We start from the raw sequence: 15525 nt of genomic DNA on the forward strand, positions 1-15525 counted from the left end.
GGGAGTAGTGTAATTACTTCTATTTCGACCAATGTTTTCAGAGCGCTCTTCTGAATAGCAGCGTCTAATTTTTCTTTTGAAAATTGCTTTCCCCATTCCTTTGACCTAGCTGTTAGCCTCCAAATTCTCGGGCTATGAGATGAGTAGAGAATAGAGCTCACAGTAAGGAGTATTCCAGGAGAGACAGAGTTTACTCGTACTTGGGGAGCCGCAACTTGGGCTAGCACTTTGACGAGATGGATTTGGGCCGCTTTTGTAACAGAGTATGGCTGATTTATGTTAGTATTCAGTCATGGACACAGAAGTCTTGATCGAAGTTTGAGAACGAACGTACAATGGAGCTGCCACTCGGAATGACACCCGCCAACGATGCAATGGTCGTGAAAGACCCATTAACCTTCGCCAGATGAGGTCTCACAGCGTGGAACAAGTAGAGGTGTGATTTGACATTCATGTTATAGCACAGGTCCCAGTCCGATTCCTCAACGTTATCATCTAGGTCATTGAATTGTCGCATTTTAGTCCAGCCTTGATTTGATACAACGCAATCCAATCGGCCAAAAGTGTTGATGACGGCTTCTACTAGATGCGAAATATCCGTCCGCTTGGACATATCTGCCTGAATCGCGAGAGATTGAGGACGACCATCTGCTAGCGATTGCTTTTGTTGGATATCTGAGACCACAGCATCGGCTTTCGCTTTACTACTTTTGTAGTTAATGACGACGTTGAACCCAGCAGCTGCAAGCGCTTTAGCGGTAGCGGCCCCTAGACCCGCCGAGCTGGCGGTTACCAGTGCGACTTTGGCAGACATGGTACCCTACGCAGCAACGAGGTCGGTAAATCAGGTTTGGTATGATCGAATCGTACATACATATCGTAACAGTGGCGACAATGAGGCTGTCCAACGCCCGAGACCACTAGTCCGAACGCAGAACGTTAGAATGCCTTCTAGTTCGCTGTGTCAACCCCCCACAGAGAGATAACCACTCAAGCTTCGGGAAGTGGGGATAATCATTATTTGGAGGAGTGATGCTTCGGCTCCAGCGTGGCATCACCCAATCTATGGGTTCAACGATGCTTCTTTTTCACCGCGGCCTTTCCGAGGGATTGCATGAGTTTACTCAGATTCGCCAGAAGCGGTGGGCAGCTGTTCTCCCCCCCTTCGTGCTGTGCATGTAGAAGTTTAGTGATCGTGTTCATGACTTCCCCGACATCCTTGATTGGAACTTCTCTGAATCCTTCATTGCCTTGTTCCACCACCTCACGACCGATACAAGGAATCCCTTTGCCAAACATCACGAAACGTTGCACTTCGGGGCCGTTTTCATCGTCAAGTCTGACATAAAATACGGCCTTTGAATTGGTAGCGCTCGACGCGGAGTTTTGTGCTCCTTCAGCACCGTGACTTCGTGACAATACAGCGTACGCCCAGAAGACCAAGCTTGCATGGTACACGGCGACCGCGGCCGCATCCCTAAGCATGGATCTGTGATATTCTCTGGACGCACGGATCACTTGACCAGCATGGAAAAGGGCCTGCCGGGCGTCCGTTGAGTCGACCCACGCTGTCAATGTCGGGAACACTCTTCGAGCTTCTTCCTCTCCCTCTCTCCCGGCTAAGAGCTGGACATCCTCTAGAGATGCATGGAGATGCATTAAGCATTGCTCCTGGAGCAATCCAGCAGTTGGTTGGAATTTGCCATGCCATTCTGTGGAGATCAAACGAATATGTCGTAGCATTTGTTCCACTTCATGTCGTCTTGCATTCATAGTTGACAAACTGTGCCGTGAATCTGAGGAGGTTCGGGACCTGAGTACACTTTTCATCTCTCTGAACTGCCAGATCAGTGGCCAAACTGCAGCAATGATTATAAGCAACGACATGTCGACATCTACCATGCTTTGGCGCTCAAACAGGGGCGTTATGTCGTCAATGCATGATCGGACTGATGGCAAGGGATAACGTCCTTCACGATTTTGAGTTGAGTAAGCTTCCCTCCATTCACCTGAACTCTTTGCAAGCCATAATGCTTTGTGGCACGGTAGTGAAGTAGAAACCTCGGCGTAGGAGATCAACGGCTGACTTAGGAGAGAAATAGAAGATCTTGTATCTCGATAGAATAGGTACAGTGCAATCCTGGTCAAGGGTTCAGTATGAGACTTGGTTTTCAGTGGTATGAGGCCAACCGTTTGAAGGACTCTTGACGAACCCAGTTTCGCCACTTCGATTCAAGAAGCTCTCCATTATCCTCTACCTGTGGTGGCAGCTCAATTGTTCGTGGAAGCCGATAATGGCCAGCTCTTCGGGCCATCTGCACATTTTTGAGTCAGGGTGAAAGCTAGGCTTGTCAAAAATTGCTTACTGTGATCAATGGCATAGCGAAGCTTTCTGCTATCTCCATTTTCCTTCGATTGCCACTCCATAAACCGATATCCAAACTCAGAGCAAAGCTTTGCAACGTCCTGAGGTCACGTGTTAATCGATTATCGTGCTCGAACTGTAAATGTCAACAAAACTCATGCAATGAAAACACGAGGAACACACTTCCGATGGTAAAGCCTCCCTCAATACTTCCTGCATGGCGAACCCCAATTTTCGAATCTCCTGAATAGGCGATATCGCCGCCCCAGTTGCGACCATACTAATTAGAAATAATGGGGGCTCCTTGTTCAGTTCAATTGACGCCGGATGTATCCACATGATTTCCTGCTGTAAATGGAAGCTGAGGAAATTTTGAATGAGATTGGTCAACAGCTCCGAGCTTGGGAAATGCGATATCACATGAGGTTGCACGGTTGCTTCGCAAGTGCGAAGGACCATGGCCAAGATCTTGCCCCTGGTAACGCTGCTTATACCTTGCTGCAGAAGCGGGAATTCGCTGAAGAAGTCGCTCCCCGATGACGTGCTATCCCAAGGCAAAGAGAGATTGCGCTGCTCAAGTGCGTTGTGATCGCTGATCTCTGGCGTCCAGAGCCACAGGGATTCTTTGAAAGCTTGAACACTTGCAATAATATCTAGCTTCCCTCGAAGGCCTGGCGTCACGAAACCCCCTTGATTCCCATGGGGTTCATCCTCGACTAGCTCAAATTCCGGCTGTAGCAGCTGTTGATCAGTAGGGAGCAGAAATTCTGTATGGAAAATACTAGGCGTGTCAAAGGTCAGATCGACGCCGAAATCAAGAACATCCCGCGGGAGTGAAGCATCATTCAAGAGATCTTCAAGGCCTGTGATTGACACTGCAGTATGTCCTGATGAGTGAGATGTCTCGACGTCTCGAAGTCCTTCAAAGCTGGCCATGACGTCTTGTTCGAACGTCGGTGCGGGAAAAACTGGTTCTAGTTAGAAGCGGTTCAGTATCTGCACGTCAACGAATGTCCAAAGGTATCTACCTTGTTCGAAGCCCGAAAAAGTCTCAAATTGCGGGTGACCTTGAGCATTCTCATCGTGTGCGAGTGGAAGTTCTGGATTACTCATGAGCTTCTGGTTCGATGAGTGGCTGATCGAAGACTCCATCGAATGTCGTGTGGATCCCAAGGCCACCGTCGTGCCAGGCTCGGGCGGATCAAGCGGCCTGGCGTCGATGAAACTGCTCAGGCGAGGCTCTGAGAACCCACAGACGATATCTTTCTCTCGGCATCGCAAGCAAGGAGGAGCTCCATCACACCTCAATTTCGCCTCTGCACATGGGCGACAAGCTTGCACCGCTCTAGGCCTGTGGGCATTTGCTGAGGGCTTGTGACGTTTTGAAGGAGGCCCCGAGCCGAAAGTTTTAGCCAAATTAGTGGCATCGTGATTGGTTTCGTGTCGCTTCAGTAAATCTCTGTAATTGGACATTTAGTCAATCAATGGCCAACAATTTGTCGAACTAGCTCACATGCGGGCGAAGCTCTTGCCGCAACTCTGGCACACGTACGGCCGTTCGCGCGAATCTGATGGTGTGAGTTCAAGCATTCAGACGGATTTCTCGACGCAGGACGCAACTCACGAGATCTGAAGTGCCTGGCCAAGTGGTCAATTCGAGTATAGCTTTTCTTACAGAGGTTGCATGAAAAGGGACTATCGAATGATGTGCCTCCTGGCATTGGTTGACCATCCTCCGCCATCAGTTTACAATCGACAACGGTGTCGAGACCACCATCAGTCAACTGTATCGCTGAAAATATGGAGGAAAAGCGGAGAGAGGTTGACGGGATGTGGTCGCAAGCACAAACTCTTATGGAAGGATGGAGAGCCAGTACAAAGTTCAACGCTAGACCCAACGATCCCTGCTTCCCCCTCTCTGGCTTTTTGGAGGTCTGGGGAGGTCTGGAGGCGATTCGATGCAAGCCAGTCCCAGAACTGACATTCCAAGCTGACAGTGAGAGGTAGAGCATGCGAGCAATTTCATAAGGGAAACTGGCCTTTACACACGGGCCGCACCCATGCACGAATATGGTCGAAATCGACTGGTACCTTGCGCAAGGGGAATCTTTCTACCAGTGCGGTCTTTCCTGGGTGACTTCATGTCTAAAATACGATCATTGTTCCTTTCATCGGTCGAGATATGGTTGAGCTCGGACTCTTGTCACTGGAGCACTGGAGCATGCGAGCAAAGCAGGCTTACAGGTTTTAATTGTTACACCCGCGAGCATTGTGAAGACGGAACCACACCTTCCGTTCCACGTGGCCTAAGACTCTTATCAGTGGTCTGGTATAGATGAAAGATTTTGACCGATTCGAAAGTCGACATGATCCTCCTGGGCGTGTCCATCGAGATCCGTGTCGTGTCACTGATGCTAAGCATACCAACATAACGGGGCTGAAGGTCGCTGTTAGTGCCGGAATAGCTGTTAAAGCGGCCCTGGGGCAAAGACCAAAGTTCCTCCGCGATGGACAACTATTGCTCCGAAGTTGTTCAACAGACTTGTCGAATCTCTTAGGTACTGCAGGAAATAAGCCCTAGTCGCGCTTACCTAAATCTCAAGGCCGCCCATCAACAGCCCTGTGGGTGCCTGTGGGTAAGTTAGTAATCTCGAGAGGCGAGCCTAGGTAGAGACTATCCCGGCATTTAGGGCCCCATTTTCCAGTCCCCATTCCCTAAATCATGACTTTGTTTACCGTTTCCCTTAGGTACCTACCTACTCTGCAATAGGCTGCTTGTTCCGCTGTGCCTTTCCTCAGCCTCTGTTCATCTACGATAACCTGCAGTTTAGCCACTGACACGTTTGCCGAATAATAGCCCCCAACAATGCTGTCATTGACTAGTAGAGCGGCGTGGCAGACTAAGACGCTAAGTCAGCATCTCGGACTTTGGGCTTCGACGAGGGCTATGGATAGCATTCCCTACTATGTCTCAACATGAACTTAAAACCATGGAATCTTGCCTCGTCCCATTAGATCCGCAAAGCAGATCAAACCACATATGAACGACGATGAATGAAACCGAGCATGTCAAGCGCACCCGCAATCGCCGTATCAACACCTGCTTAGAATGCCGCCGCCTCAAAAGGAAATGCTCGAGGACTTATCCCTGTCTACATTGTCAGAAAACGTCTCGAAAGTGTATCTTTCCCGTTGTCAAACAAAGCACTTCGTCCACTCCACATGATGGGTCGGGGACCTCTACGAGTCAGCCAGATACTACCCTCGATCCCCCTACTAGCATGCCAGCGGAGTTTTCTGTACCATACCGGTCACCGAGAAGTACCAAGACTTCCTACAGGAAACCACCGGATATCTGCCTTCGCCTTGGAAAGTTGAGCATCACCGAGCGGATCGGCGGTGTCCTTCGAGTCGACTTCGTTCAGTCGATCGAAGATTTACTTCAAGACTCACCTGGAGTCAGAGAAGGCTGCGATAGTCAATTTTCGGCGCCTCTGGTGGCATGGTTCAAGCCTCATAGCGTACTACCTCTGGATCAACTGTTTTCACAAAGTGGCGTCACGCCAGAAGCTTTCCCACTGTCGGAGCTGCAGGAACAAAAACTCATCAACCAGTATTTTGTTGCAGTGCATCCGATATGTCCGTTGGTGTCCATGGTTGATCTAGAGGATGGCGCCATCTTAGGTACCGCCCTCCGAGCGGCTGTATTCTATGCAGCTGCTGTAAGCTTCCCATTACTGCAAAGTCAAAGGTCATTTGGCATTACGAAGGACGCTCTAGTCAACAAGCTGAAGGCTCTAGCGGAAGCAGAAATCTGCAAGGCTGATATCTTGAGCTGCCTAGACTTGCAAATTTTTCAAGTCGTCCTTGTTTATCTGACCCCACAACTACTAACAGAAGTTTCTCGTTCACATTCTGTGTTTATCGGAACGGTAATTCGACATTTCCAGATTGCTGGATTCGATCGAGAATGTGCTACAGATACCAGCTTAGAGAGACAAACTAAGCGACACCTTTGGCAGCATCTCTTGTTTCTCAATATTCGAGCAGTGGAGGCGGTCGGGCCAGAGCATACTGTTGTAGATGATCCGTCATCCTTACTCCCTGAACACGATGAATTCGTCCTACCACACTCATCAGGTGCATCAAACCCCACTTATATTCTTGCCTTGGTCCGTTATGAATGCTACAGAATCCATCGATGGATATTTCGAAAACGGGCACCTTTGAAGAGAGGCGAGATTTCGCTGCAATCACTTCTGGCTGAGCTCAATCAAGCTACTATGAGCATATACGCGCGATACATTGATCATCTGAACGATAATATTCCTATCCAGAAGTATGCCTCCCTAGTAGGAAAGCTTTTGCTTGCTCGAGCAGAAGGGATGCTTTTGGGGTCGCAACGCCACAAATGGGAGTATCCAGAGACTGCATTGGGTCTCAGAGACAGGTAAGAACTAGACTATCCTTACCCATAAATGCTGAGTATCTAGAGACAATGTGGCTAATAACAGAGCTCCCAGGGTCATCAGGTCATGCCTCGACGTACTCGAGACAGCCGTAACAATCGAGACAGATCCGGAGCTCTCACAATGGGCATGGTACGCAGGAGCATATCAGCAATATCACAGCATGCTCTTCCCACTTGCCGCGCTGCACCAAGCGCCTCATCTCCCCGACGCAGACAGAATCATGGCCATGGCAGACCACGTGTTTGGACCCTCTCCGACAACTTCACCCAGAGAGCGCAGTCAGATGATCCTCCGAGCCATAAAGAACAACATGGCTGCCTTCCTCGCGACCATTGACCCGACGCGCCCGGACATTGCACATCTCCACGCACCCCTTCCGTTTCAGCCCCCAAATTCACGAAACAACAGCCACCCAGACCTCGTCCACCAACCCTCCACTACATGCGTAATGGAGAGCGCCACACGGGCAGCAGCCATTCAACATGCCATGATAGACGATCAGCAATACTTCTACAACAGCAACAACTTCTTCAACGTCAGCCCGCCGGCACTGGACGGTGTCGGGGCCGATGCCTGGTGGAAATGGCCTCCTCAGATGGATCAGGACGAGCTATTCCGGGAGCTCAACATTTTCTAATCTCGAACGATGCAGGGTCAGGAGGGCCTTAAAACATGTCGGCTTTTCAAAAGGACAAAAGGTACATGAAAAGTTGCAGAAGTTCAAATGCCGGCTGCGATGTCTAATGTCTTGGCATCGCAGCGGGTTTTAGCGGGTTTTGCGCGAAAGTTTACACTTGCCTGGCCTGGCGGGTTTAACAATCGTCAGTGTGAAGAATTCCCGAGTCTCGTTTTTGATGGGCAAGGTGTACATATATTGGACCTATTTGTGGTGTATTGTTTCAACTTGAATATGCCACTTTTCGGAGCTGAGCTTCGTACGTGCGCTACTCACATGATGACGACGAGGAGGCAGGGAGGAGCAGACTGCAGGGTGTTATGTTAAGTTAGATACCCTTGAACACATGAACCTTGCCAGCTGGCTGGGCTGAGCTGAGCATCGAATGATCGGATCTGAACCTTCACATTCAAGTTCTCGTACAATTGAAGGCTCTGCAAAAGACCCACTATTGTATCCACATCGCCTCCGAGCTGGTGTGTAGACGTGAGCTGCACTTTCGAGGCGGCGTGGTCACTAATATCATCGTTTCGACAAGAATATGCACAACACTTAAATTCATCTACTAGATTTGCTTCCGCAATCGACCATAGGATATAGAAAACAGGGCTTCCCGTTCGCTCAGCCGTACTTAAGCTATATGCCGGTCAGTCAGTACTAACGTCGGTGACGAGTTGGGAATCCTGGCTGTTGATTGTTTTTTGCCTTTTTTTTGGGAAAAGTTCTCCACACTTGAAACAAATCTCCCTCTCGTACTTACTGATTGAACGCACACTGTAAGTGAGGCAACGCCTTTATGATACTATCCCGACCCTTCTATGTCTTTTGTTTTGTAACGAAGTGAGACGTCATTTATGACCACAGCATCGCAGCTACAGCTGCTGCCCGAAGAACTTCATCTCCTCCTCGGAGCCAGGCGCACTCGTTCTCCTCGCCCGTGCAAACTCGGTCAGTCGAGGGTCGCCTTTGCCCAAACTGCCGCCGAAGCGCGCTTTGAAGATCGTGGCGAACAATGCCGCAGCGAAGGCAAGTATAACCCCAACGGCGAGGACGATGTCCCCTCTTTCCAAGAAAGTGCTCCGCTTGCCTTGTAGCAAAGTCGCCAGCTCGGCGTTGAATTTGTCGGCCATGGTGCGTCGCGTGAAGTGTTGGCTCACTCGTTGTTGTCCATTGACACGGATCTTCTGGAGTTGTTGGGGCGTCAGGTCGTGTATGACCATGCGAATTACGGCGGCCCAGTCGTCGACTTTGGCGACGTCGCGCAGCCACCCTGTCTCGTTCTCCACGATGGTCTCCAGTGGACCGCCTGTGTTGGATGCCAGGACCGGGAGGCCGTGTTGCATTGCCTCAACGGGCACGATGCCGAAGTGCTCATTTGTGGGTGTGTAGAGGAGGAGACGTGCGTTCTGTAGGAGGGTTGTTTTGAAGACTCCCGGCACGGAAAGCAGGAAGAGGACCTGGATCTCGTTGGGTATTGCCAGGGCGGTCGGGACGGTTTTGGCGGTTGCGGTGACTAGGCCTAAACCCTCCGCGAGATCGACTAGTTCCTTGTGGTATTGAACATTTTCGCTCACGCGTTGGTCATAGCCGCCGGCTATAATGAGTCGTGTACCTTTGCGGTCGGATGTGGGGAGAGTGTTGTATGCTCGAATGGCGAGGCCTATATCCTTCTTCCGCTCGAAGCGATTTATGCTCAGAAGAATCTTATATTTGTTGTTCCATAACGAGCCTTGCTCCACTCTTTGTTCTTCAGGCTCGACATTGACACATGGGTACACTACACCAAAAGAGTTGGCCAAGGCTGGCCACACCTGGGATGCGATGGACTTTGTGAAATTGGAGTTGACCACTATTTTGTCACTTCCACTCATGCTCCAGCCCTCGAACCAGTCGAACGGCAGTCTGTAGAGTTTCTTCAGCAGACCTAGGGGTCCGGATGTACGACGATCAGCCAGGAGTTGATCGGGGAAATGGCAGTAAAATAATGTCCGCTGGCACTTGGGATAGAGCCATCGCAGGAGAGGAACGCAGGCAGAGAGTTGATCCACCACAAATGCATCGGGTTTTAGTTTGTCTAGTTCATTGCTCCATACAGATATAGATATCACCAGATGTATTTGCCGCAGAATGGCAAGTAGGATATGGAAACGGTTCAACAGGGTGGGGGGAAAGAGGGAGTTTCCGCGGACTCTCACGTCAAGGGTGCCTGTACTCACGATTCTGTCAATCTTAGCCAAGGGAGATCAATCCAAGGTTGGGGATGGGAACACACCATCTCGAGCCTCCTCGAAGCAATGTTGTGGATCACAATGGGATGTGAATATGGTCACTTTGAGTCCAAGTTCTTGCAATCCGACAGCGGCATCAACGATGAGTCTCTCTGCCCCTCCAATTCCTAGGTCTGGATGGAAGAAAACAACGTTTCTCTGCGCCGGAGGCGTCGGAGCTTTGGGTTGAGATTTCGCTTTTCTTGACGACATGATAAGTTGAGGTGATGAGATGTCACATTAAAACCATTTTTTGATGACGAAGAACACCGGCACATGTGATGATACGAATTAACATGAATCTTGTCCGCTTAAGCAGCACATGGCGGCTCCCATTCATAATAATCACGTGACTTTCGGAATCACATTTTTCCTGTGTGTCACAGGCTACACAGGCTTTCTTTCCCTCTTGCAAAATATTTTGAAATGGTGACACGCATTGTTACATTCATTTGACATTCTGTGCTGCCAATAATATTTGATATCATGATGAGAAGAAAATTACATGACGGTGGGAAAGCTGGGCAAGCATGCCTACCTGCAGCTGCGGTGAAGCAGTAGAAATCATCAACAGTGGCTCAGACACAGGAGCAAATTGCGATTGACAGATATCTTGATGCCATGAGCCTTGGTGAGGAGCCTTGTGCCTCGAACGTAACAGTCGCCGAGCCTTATATTGCGTATCATGACCTAGCCAAGGGTCTTGTGTATAGCTGGGCATCATCTTGTTTTTGAAACATGACGATCCCAAACGGATCTCTCAAGCATCAAGAAGGCTGCATGTGAACCCTTTTCCAGAATGCCATGCATTGTAAATGGCGGCATGGAGCCTCAAGAATGACAAGGCCATGGGTTGGAGTGGGCAATTTCAACCTGTCGATAGTCCGCCACTTGAAAGGCCTGGCTTTGTTGATTGGCACACGCCACGGACAATTAGATCCAATTGATAGCCTTGGTGTAGCATTGGCATTTCTTACGCGTCGAGGCTACGGAGAGGGAACATGCATCCCGGTCCAAAATTAATATGGGGCCCCCCAGTTTATCCGTGAAGAGCAAGCAGACGGCAGACGGACATGATAGAATCAAGAATCAAGATATGTAAATCGCCGCGTTCCTCTACCGGCTGCCCGCTCTTGACTTCAAGTTTTTCATCACACTCGTTGTTGCTTAAAGTGTGCATCGCGACTGCACCTGCAACTTTCTTTCGCGTGCCTTCCCATTCTTGTTGCTGGAAGCTGCGTCCCTCGTTGATTCAATTCTCCCTCTCAGAGAGCTTCAAGTTCGAGTTGTCAGCGCAGTCTTGTCGCTCACCTTCCACTAATCCACCTTCATCTTCTAATCTTGCTTCTTTCACTCTGTCGACATGGCACAGGTATGTCTCAATCTCAAACTTCATTGGTACTGGCACTGATCATTTCTCGCAGTTTTCTTTGGCACTCCTGGCCCTTCTGGCTTGCTTCACTTCCTACGTTCTCGCCGTCTCTCCGATAGAAGTAAGAGGGGCCGATTTCGTCAATGTTGTCGATGGTACCCGCTTTCAGATGATTGGTGTGGCGTAAGATACATTTTCTGCAAGCTCGGGACAAGTCACTGACACATGTTAGATACCAACCGGGTGGATCGTCTGGCTTCAATCCTGAGGCCGGAATAGACCCGCTGAGCGATGCTGATGTCTGCCTTCGTGATGCTGTTCTCATGCAGCGTCTCGGTGTCAACTCTGTCCGAATCTACAACCTCAATCCCGATCTTGACCACACCGAATGTGCCTCCATCTTCAATGCTGCTGGTATCTACATGATTCTCGATGTCAACAGCCCCCTGCCAAACCAGTCTTTGAATCGTGGTGCTCCATGGGAGTCATACAACGCGGACTATCTGGAGCGTGTCTTCAAAGTTGTGGAGAGCTTCATGCACTTCAACAACACCCTGGGCTTTTTCAGTGGGAATGAAGTGATCAATGAGGACTCTGTTCCCGAGGTTCCGGCATACATCAGAGCAGTCACCAGAGACATCAAAGATTACATTGCCGCCAGAGGAATCCGACCCATTCCCGTTGGTTATTCTGCAGCTGATGTTCGACCACTCCTGATGGGCACCTACGACTACATGGCTTGTGGTCTGGCCAACGAGACCACGTCCAAGATTGACTTTTTCGGACTCAACTCTTATTCATGGTGCGGTGATGCTAGCTTTACGTCTTCTGGTTACGATGTCTTGGTTGAGGATTTCAGCAACACAACCATCCCCATCTTTTTCTCCGAGTACGGATGCAACCAGGTCCAGCCACGCACATTTACCGAAGTTCAGGCCCTGTACTCAGACCAAATGACCGGTGTCTTCTCTGGTGGTCTCATTTACGAGTACACCCAAGAACCCAACGACTATGGTCTGGTCACTCTGAATGACAACGGCACTGTCTCCATTATGATCGACTATGACAACCTCCGCCAACAATACGATGAAATCGATGTCGCAGCACTTGAGAGAGCCAATTCCACTGCCACCTCATTGACAGCGCCAGACTGTGCGACTAGTCTGCTGGCAGGCACCAACTTTACACGCACTTTCGCCATTCCTGCGCTTCCCAGCGGTGCGGATGACCTGATCAGAAACGGCATTGACGGCAACTTCCCTACCGGAACAAAATCAATCACCAACACCAACGTTGGCCATACCGTTTATGCAGTCAACGGTCAAGAAATCACCGGTTTGGAACTCAACATTTTGGCCAACGATCAAAGCAATCTTCCAGGAAACAATACTAGTGGTAGCACACCTGAGGGAGGCAGCTCACCTTCTGGGACCAGCACGGGCAGTAGTCCTTCATCGACAGCCAATGCGGCAGTCAAGGCAGATGGCATCAAGTTTGGATCTGTTATGGTTGGTGCTCTGTCACTTGGTTTCTACCTGCAATTGTAAGGAGCGGGCGATACTGAAATAAATTGACATCGATCGTGATGTATGGGAAATCGATGCTGTCGGTTGTTGAGGCTCTTTTTCAATCAGGTTTCAATTCTTCTTTCTTTTCAGCAAGCCAAGGGCATAGTTCGAATTCTCTTCGATGGACATATTTGCAATTGGCTTTGCCGGACAAAGTCCCCTCCCAGAACATAGACTTGCTAATGACTAGATGATTATCAAAACAGAGATCAATTTCAGGTTGCATGATTTGGATCAGTTCTTGTTGCCCACCACTCCGGCCTCGGTCACTTGTCTGCCATTATTGCGTTTCATTAATTGCTCACTGACTCATGAATACTACATTATGGCGATAAGCTTGAATTTGAGGTGTTTGCAATAGGACTGTCGGAGTGCCAAAGTCTGATTGGGAAGGCATCAACTCGAAGAGGAAGCTGTAAGCAGAGTCACTTTCAAGTGGGTGGAGAAGAGGCTCGGAGAAATTGCGGGATTTGATGGAGGTAGGTATGGAGTACAGAATATGGAGCAACTGTCCAGATCTCTCCCGCGATCTGAGAAACGCAACTCGCTTCAATATGGATCGCGATCAATTGCACAGGTTTGTCTACGTTGCGCACTGACGTAGCGCTCAATACTCCGTAAAGAGAAGTTACTCGGAAAGAAGGATAGTGTCCCATTAATTCCATGCTCAACTTGGGTATTCAACTCACCGGATCGCAAAGATGTTGAGAACTTGGAAAAGCCCCTCAAGCCACGAGACGACTGATCGTCCGATAAGCTTTGATGTGGCTACAGGAAAAAGTTGCTGTAGGGTCGTGTGGCTTGCTTTTTTGAATCGGGCCTCAGGAGTGTGGCGATGTTCGTGAAATGTTTACTTGGTGGGGGGTTGTTGTCACATTTTGTCGGGGCATGTGAAAAGGGCCGTGCCAGCCAAGTATTGTCCGAGAGATTGTTTGTTGAAAGCTTCCAGCTCCAGTTCTTGGTTTTCAATTTCCCTATGATCCTCTCGATCGAACGGATGCTGGCGATCGTTCCAATGAGGCTTGTAGAAAAAGCGCCATGGCCATGTGAGTTGACATCATGGCTGTGGCTGAAGCAGTGAAAATCCAGGCACCTTTTCCAATGAGCAGACGACATTGTGGCGCTCAGCTCCTTCCCTGCTTTTGAATCGAGTCTGATTCGTTGATGTGGTGCTATCCCCACTTAAAATGATGCACTGATCGGCGCCACCACGTCACTGCCCAAACTCACAGTCAAACATTGGCATTGGGCATGATTCTTTTCATCACCTTTCAACACCCAAGCTGGGACCAACAGGAGTCTGTAAACCCTTCAGAATTCTCCAGCTCGGAAAACTACAAAGACCCTCTCATCCCTCCCCGATACTTCATTTCAGGCCACCACAGATCTCGACCACAGCGACTAATCGAAACACTCGTCCACTCTCATCAACACCTAATATCTAATTCCAACACATCAATCGCAATGGCATTGGGTGGGGCTTTCCTCCGCTTCGGCCAAACTGGCCTTCGCATCATCGAGTTCTGCTGCGCGGCAATCGTGCTCGGCATCTACTCATACTTCCTCGCTGTCTTGTCTAAACACAACATGACCATCCCCACCTGGGAGAAGGCTGTCGAGGGCATGTCAGGCGCCGCCGCTCTCTACACCATCTTCGGTGTCATCTTCACTTTGTGCCTGGGTGGTGTCAGAGTTCTCGCCTTCATCGCTATCTTCCTCGATATCTGCTTTGCCGGATGCTTCGCCGCCATTGCATACTTCACACGTCATGGCGCTAGCCGCTGCAAGGGTCTTGTCAACACTCCTATCGGTAATGGCCTAGCCACCCAATCCGCACCAGGCGCTGGTGACTTTGGCTATGTTTGCAGCTTGAACACCGCATGCTTCGCCGTCTCCATTGGTGCCATCTTCCTCTTCCTTGTGACTGCCGTCCTCCAATTCTTGTTGGCTCGTCATCACCAGAAGGAAAAGCGATTCGGTCCATCTCCCACCAACAACTACACCAAGGGTTCCCGCAAGGCTCCATTCTGGAAGAGAAACCGCAAGACCCATGCCACCCATGATGCTGAAATCGCTACTGCTGGTCACACCGCTGCCCCCGGCTTCCGTCACAGTCACGAGACAGGCATGACTGGCTCCACCATGCACGGAGGCCACATGCCCGCCACTTCTGAGCCTAAATATGGCCAACCTGGCTACGGCATGAATGGCTACAGCGCACCTGCCAACAGACTATAGTCGACACTGACTCGGCCCTGAAAATACCTTGTCACCAATTTCTGCATTATTGTGATGCAACGCACTATACCACTACAACCCGATAGACGTAGCAGAAGAGTTGGGGATAAACGATCCCAAATTCCGGAGTTTTTCGCGAACCACAGCAAAGCATGAGGATTTATCTCTACGTTGCATGCGAATTGTACGAGTATGGCGGAAATTTATTCACCAGAACGTTTATGATGCTCATGATAGAATGTCAACTACATGCCTAATATGTCGCTTATTAGCGTCACCTAATACCATATTTTTTAAAACCATCTCCTCTTCCCATTATTTTCTGAGCAATTTTCAACCGTGTTGACCACCTGGGCACATGTGCAGTGGTTAGACCTCGACAATGCTGCTATTACAACACGCTTGTATGAAGAGATGTCTTCCGTCCCAAATTCCGATGACGTAAATGTGCAATCCCTGCTTTCATGGTTAGTCCCCCGTCAATCGTCTTCTGACCTTGCCTGACCTCATTTCAACGACATGTCTTCAGATCTGAAGATCATTCCTTCTTCGGGCGCCGGCGCCACA

At 49.6% G+C, this 15525-nt stretch overlaps 5 protein-coding genes across 5 annotated transcripts; 3 read left to right on the forward strand and 2 right to left on the reverse strand.

Annotated features, from left to right (window-relative positions):
* Positions 1-286: 286 nt before the first annotated feature.
* LTR84_009807 (uncharacterized protein) lies at positions 287-3517 on the reverse strand (the record flags this gene model as incomplete). The annotated part of the gene is made up of 6 exons (XM_064853346.1): positions 287-820; positions 1093-2140; positions 2191-2315; positions 2367-2501; positions 2549-3339; positions 3394-3517. 6 exons carry the CDS (start codon positions 3515-3517, stop codon positions 287-289), a joined length of 2757 nt encoding a protein of 918 aa, XP_064709745.1.
* Positions 3518-5646: 2129 nt separating this feature from the next.
* LTR84_009808 (uncharacterized protein) lies at positions 5647-7474 on the forward strand (the record flags this gene model as incomplete). The annotated part of the gene is made up of 2 exons (XM_064853347.1): positions 5647-6815; positions 6889-7474. 2 exons carry the CDS (start codon positions 5647-5649, stop codon positions 7472-7474), a joined length of 1755 nt encoding a protein of 584 aa, XP_064709746.1.
* Positions 7475-8385: 911 nt separating this feature from the next.
* LTR84_009809 (uncharacterized protein) lies at positions 8386-9993 on the reverse strand (the record flags this gene model as incomplete). Its single annotated transcript, XM_064853348.1, has 2 exons — positions 8386-9719; positions 9786-9993. 2 exons carry the CDS (start codon positions 9991-9993, stop codon positions 8386-8388), a joined length of 1542 nt encoding a protein of 513 aa, XP_064709747.1.
* Positions 9994-11143: 1150 nt separating this feature from the next.
* On the forward strand, positions 11144-12699 carry LTR84_009810 (uncharacterized protein; the record flags this gene model as incomplete). The annotated part of the gene is made up of 3 exons (XM_064853349.1): positions 11144-11152; positions 11205-11335; positions 11385-12699. 3 exons carry the CDS (start codon positions 11144-11146, stop codon positions 12697-12699), a joined length of 1455 nt encoding a protein of 484 aa, XP_064709748.1.
* A 1485-nt stretch (positions 12700-14184) lies between these two features.
* Positions 14185-14958, forward strand: LTR84_009811 (uncharacterized protein; the record flags this gene model as incomplete). The annotated part of the gene is made up of 1 exon (XM_064853350.1): positions 14185-14958. One exon carries the CDS (start codon positions 14185-14187, stop codon positions 14956-14958), a length of 774 nt encoding a protein of 257 aa, XP_064709749.1.
* Positions 14959-15525: the final 567 nt, after the last annotated feature.

The sequence above is a fragment of the Exophiala bonariae genome (assembly GCF_035927105.1).
Source record: "Exophiala bonariae strain CCFEE 5792 chromosome Unknown scaffold_4, whole genome shotgun sequence".
In the NCBI taxonomy this organism is placed as follows: Eukaryota; Fungi; Ascomycota; class Eurotiomycetes; order Chaetothyriales; family Herpotrichiellaceae; genus Exophiala; species Exophiala bonariae.